The sequence below is a fragment of the Microplitis demolitor genome, chromosome 1, assembly GCF_026212275.2.
Source record: "Microplitis demolitor isolate Queensland-Clemson2020A chromosome 1, iyMicDemo2.1a, whole genome shotgun sequence".
NCBI classification, from domain to species: domain Eukaryota; kingdom Metazoa; phylum Arthropoda; class Insecta; order Hymenoptera; family Braconidae; genus Microplitis; species Microplitis demolitor.
In genome coordinates this window covers 21757378-21761976 of record NC_068545.1, presented here as the reverse complement: position 1 = coordinate 21761976, position 4599 = coordinate 21757378, and the positions used below count along the sequence as shown (strand labels likewise).

General features: G+C 26.4%; 2 protein-coding genes across 2 annotated transcripts; one reads left to right on the top strand and one right to left on the bottom strand.

The window, feature by feature from the left end:
• The first annotated feature begins 1105 nt into the window (after nucleotides 1-1105).
• LOC128667243 (E3 ubiquitin-protein ligase FANCL) lies at nucleotides 1106-3330 on the top strand. Its single transcript, XM_008556640.3, has 6 exons — nucleotides 1106-1517; nucleotides 1589-1687; nucleotides 1957-2204; nucleotides 2268-2457; nucleotides 2539-2769; nucleotides 3196-3330. The coding sequence occupies exons 1-6, from the start codon at nucleotides 1242-1244 to the stop codon at nucleotides 3295-3297; spliced, it is 1146 nt and encodes a 381-aa protein (XP_008554862.2). The 5' UTR covers nucleotides 1106-1241; the 3' UTR covers nucleotides 3298-3330.
• Nucleotide 3331: 1 nt separating this feature from the next.
• On the bottom strand, nucleotides 3332-4263 carry LOC103576427 (NADH-cytochrome b5 reductase-like). Its single transcript, XM_008556641.2, has 2 exons — nucleotides 3586-4263; nucleotides 3332-3522 (listed from the first exon to the last, which is right to left on the bottom strand). The coding sequence occupies exons 1-2, from the start codon at nucleotides 4253-4255 to the stop codon at nucleotides 3332-3334; spliced, it is 861 nt and encodes a 286-aa protein (XP_008554863.1). The 5' UTR covers nucleotides 4256-4263.
• Between the last annotated feature and the right edge of the window lie 336 nt (nucleotides 4264-4599).

Sequence of the window (4599 nt, the reverse complement as noted above, 5' to 3'; positions counted from 1 at the left end):
TTTTTAATATATTGTACTATTGTTGTTGTTATTATAATTGTTATTGCTAATTTTTATTTTGAAGCGCCATCAGTTATCGGTAACCCAGAAACCGTGTTTTGTTTAAATTCAAATATTAGCGGGAAGATTTGAATTAGATTGTAAAGAAAATCGTGGCTAATACCAACATCCTGAATGTTTCAATCAAACATTTGATATTTTAAACTTAAAAATTATAGATTATTACTTTTTACAATTAAATATGTAATAAAACGATTTAGAGTAAATTTCGAGATCTTTTCAGATGATAATAATGATAAATGATAATTTGCAGAAAATAAAATTGTCTACAAAAAATATTTGTGGAATTTTATGATAAGTCCTATAGTTTCGCCGGAAAAGTAAAAAGATCACGAAATTTACTCTAACTTGACTTCGAGGTCCAATAACTTTTGAACAGATGGATTTATCAAAAAATCATAAGAAACTTTTGTTGTAGAAGGTCGAATTTCCTTCAAAAATGTATGCTGGGCTTATTCGTACATTGAGCCATTGCCGAAGTAAAACATTCTAAACTAAAAAAAAATTTTTTCCCATGTTATTCAAATGGGAAATCGAACTTTTCGATGAGTAAAGCCCCTAATTGACTTATAATGTTCTTTCAAGTGGAAATATTTTTTTTGTTCCATAAATTGTTAGTTTTTCAGGTAGGACAGAAAAAAACAAAATATCGCCTAAATATGAAACACCCTAGTGTATCACGTTAATCGCGATCGTCGTTAAATTAAAGAACAAAGTCATTTATATATTACTATAAAAATAAATATATATAAATATGTGAGAAAATATTTTTTAGTAGTTTTTAACAAAAAGTTTTCGGTAACTTGTAGCTGCCTCAAGGCTTTTTGTTTCAACCAGCCCTTTGAGTTCGAACTTTTGAGCTCTCAAATTAAAATTTTCAAATTTAAAAAAATACGAAAACTTGACATGTTCGAATGAAAGTTTGATAAAAGAAAGCGCCTTAAATAACATCATTTATCATATGGTGGTAGTCGAAAGGTTGATAAGCAAGTTATCTATTATTACCACGATTATTTTTTGTGTTTCTGAGAAAAAGAGAGAAAGATATAAGTTTGTAAACAAAAAATAAGTCACGTGCTCGGATATTAATATTATTTGTATTTTGTCGATTAATGCTGTTTGTTGCATTGTTATATTTATTAAGATTTTTAAATATCAAGTATAAATATAAATAATTAAAAATGAATGAATATGAGGAATTATTAAAATGGTATCCTCAATTAATATTAACATCCGAAAATCCGTTCACTTTGCATGGTTTATTAAATATTAATAGTAATTACCAGATTGAAATAAAATTAAAAGTACCTAAATATCCATTATTCAAACATGCAACTATTTACTTTGGTAATAAAATATCATCAGTGTATGCTGCCGACTTTAGTAAAAAAGTCAATGATTTATTACGTAGTAATAATTCTATTATGTCTTTTTTAAGTCAATTACAGAAGTTAATGGTAATTAATTAATTATTACTTTATTACTCATCAATAAATTCAATTTAATTATTTTTTATTATTTTTTTTAGGACACGATCATCAAAGAAAAATACAATGACACGCCTATTGATGTTGAGTGGTGGGATAATTACAATTTGGAAGAATTAAAAACGGCTCTTATGATTCCTGTAAGTGTAAAATTTTATGATTCTGAAATTAGCCGACGTCTAATAATTTTTTGATTTTTTTTAAAATGAAAAATTATTTTAAAAAATATATATTAAAAAATTGCACCTGTAGATTTTTTAATTTTCTACATGTGCATTTTTTAGTTTTTTTTGTAACTGATTTATTGAAAAAATAATCTTAAAATTCTCAATAGTCTACTAACTTCAGGATCATAAATTTTTGATAATAATTGATTATTTATTTTAAAAAAATAAAAATTTTTTTACAGGATGTCAGCATTTCTGCTAGCAGTGGTTTAGATATTATTAGGTTAACATACAAAGATATTTCTATAAAATTAAAACAAAACAAATCGTACAATAATCCGTGGATTTTATTATCGTCTGATTTACCTGAGTTAAGAAATCATCCAGCTCTTGAAACCTGTATATCGACATTAACTGAAGCTGTAGAGACTCTTAAATCAAGAGTTGATTCATTGGAAAATATTTTGATTGACTTAAAAGATATTGATGAGTTAGTTTAAATTATTTATTTAATTCAGTGAAGAAAAAATTCTAATTTTTATTTTGTTTATAGGAATTGCTGGGTAATTGATCCCGTTAAACCAAAACCGTACCACCTGTACAGACGAATTTATTTAAATCCAGCTCTGTCGCTTCTTATAACTCCAGACCCATCTTGTCCTGAACGGTTACAAGAAATAAAAGTACTTGGGAGTGATAATGAAGTTGCCAAATGTCAAGATATCATAACTGAAAATTTAGAAGTACTTAATTTTTTTTATTTACATATATATGTTCAATTAAATGTATATTTTTATGTATAACTGTTGTTTTTTTTTTGACAGAAATGGTCTGGTGATAGAACGATTATTGAAAATCTATTGGATTTATTAGATATCGACGAATTACCACGACCACCAGATGAAAGCAGTGCAGTACAACCAAATGATGGGATTGTTGATGATCAAGAATGCTGCATTTGTTTTTCAATGGAATCAGAAAATGGTGACGTGCCATCGGAAGTGTGTAATAATGAAAAATGCCGACGTTACTTTCATACTACTTGTCTTCTTCAGGTAATTTAATATTTTTATTAAAGAGTCATTTTGGATCAAAACTTTTCTTTGCTTATTTTGAAGATATAGTTTGTAATATAAGGTACGAACCCAGTACACGATCTGGGAATTAGTACATTAGGGTGGTCGTTAAAAATTAAATTTTCTCAGACGCCCTATAAAATATAATTTTAACGTCCACCCTATAGTACATGGAGTGATCTTGTATTTTATATAAAAAATAACAAATAAATAAAAGTAATTATTACAAGATTTGAAATAATAATTGTATCATTTAGTATGAAGTAAAATATTTAACCATTGGTTCTCAAATTTATTCAATTTTCTTATAACATTTTTAAAACGTTAACCATTTAACCCAGACTGACTGTTGAAATAAAAAAATTGAAATTAACTATCTAATAATTAAAAAAAATTATTTTCTAGTGGTTGCAAGTCGTCGCAGGCAATCAAATTCTTTTCGACCGCATCCATGGCTTCTGTCCAAACTGTAATACAAATATATCATGTGCTATTGTAAGTAACTGAATGATGAAACCAAAATATATATTTATTTATTTATTCATCTGAAGACATAATAATTTAAAAAATTACATTCTGAAACCCATTGTTCAAGCGATTCATTGAATTCTTCCGTCCCACAAATTAAAACTAAAGTACAATCAGCTAAATAATTTTCCAAAACACTTTTACAAACTCTTTCATTAATTCTTCCATGCTTAATATCAATACCGTTGATATTTAGACTTGTTCCTGTAATGGAAAATTATTTAAATTATTTAATACAAAAAATTGTCATGTTATATTCATTACTACCTTCTGTTAAATAAAGCGTACACTGAACATTCCAGTAGTCAGTAAATAATTTAAGTTTTTTTTTCATCGGTACCAGATCTAACGATCTAAACCCAGCAGTTAAAAAAACACGTGTTTCATCTTCCTCATCATCAATAATTGATTTAATAATCGGTAAAAAAACAGCTAGTCCACTACCAATACTAAACATAATAATATTTTTAAATTTATTACGCGCGTAATTAAAATCTCCATACGGCCCTCGAACTTTAATCACCTCACCGATCTCCAAATTTTTTAATCTCTGTGTATTTATACCGTCAGCATAAATTCTAATCAATAATTTAATCGTAGTATCAGTCCATGATATCGGAGTAAATGGTTTTGACCATTTTAAGTAATTTATTACAACATGTTGCCCTGGATTTAATATTATTCGTCCATCTTTTAGCTCTTGTTCATCATAATTATAACTGAGTACCAATTTTATGTAATCATTATTTAAATGTTTTAATTTAGTAACTTTAAATAATTTATATACTAGGGGTTCTAATAAATTATTATTATTTAAATTTAATTGCTTTAACTCCCATTGTTTTAATAATTTTTTGTGTACGTCAAATATACATGGATTGCATGAATTACCACAGCATTCTTCTTCCTTTGGAGATTGAGGTCGATTTGATAGCATTTTTTTATTATTTTTCTATCAATTGTAGAGAAAAAAAAGTAGATGTTTGTAAATAGAAACCAGCTGTTGATTTGACATATATATTATTTCGAAATCGTATATATTTATATAGGATAATAATAATAAATATACAGAATGAGATCTTATAAATAAATTTTCAAATTTTCAAATTTTTGATTTACGTCAATTAGATTTAAATTAGTGAGTTAAATAAAATAAAGAGGTTAAGTTATCTTGTCTGAGAGATAATCAACGACCTTGATGAAGATTCCATATACTTTTATTTACAAATGTTTTATTAAAAATAATGACAGCGCAAAAAATAAGTAATCAGACATAGAACA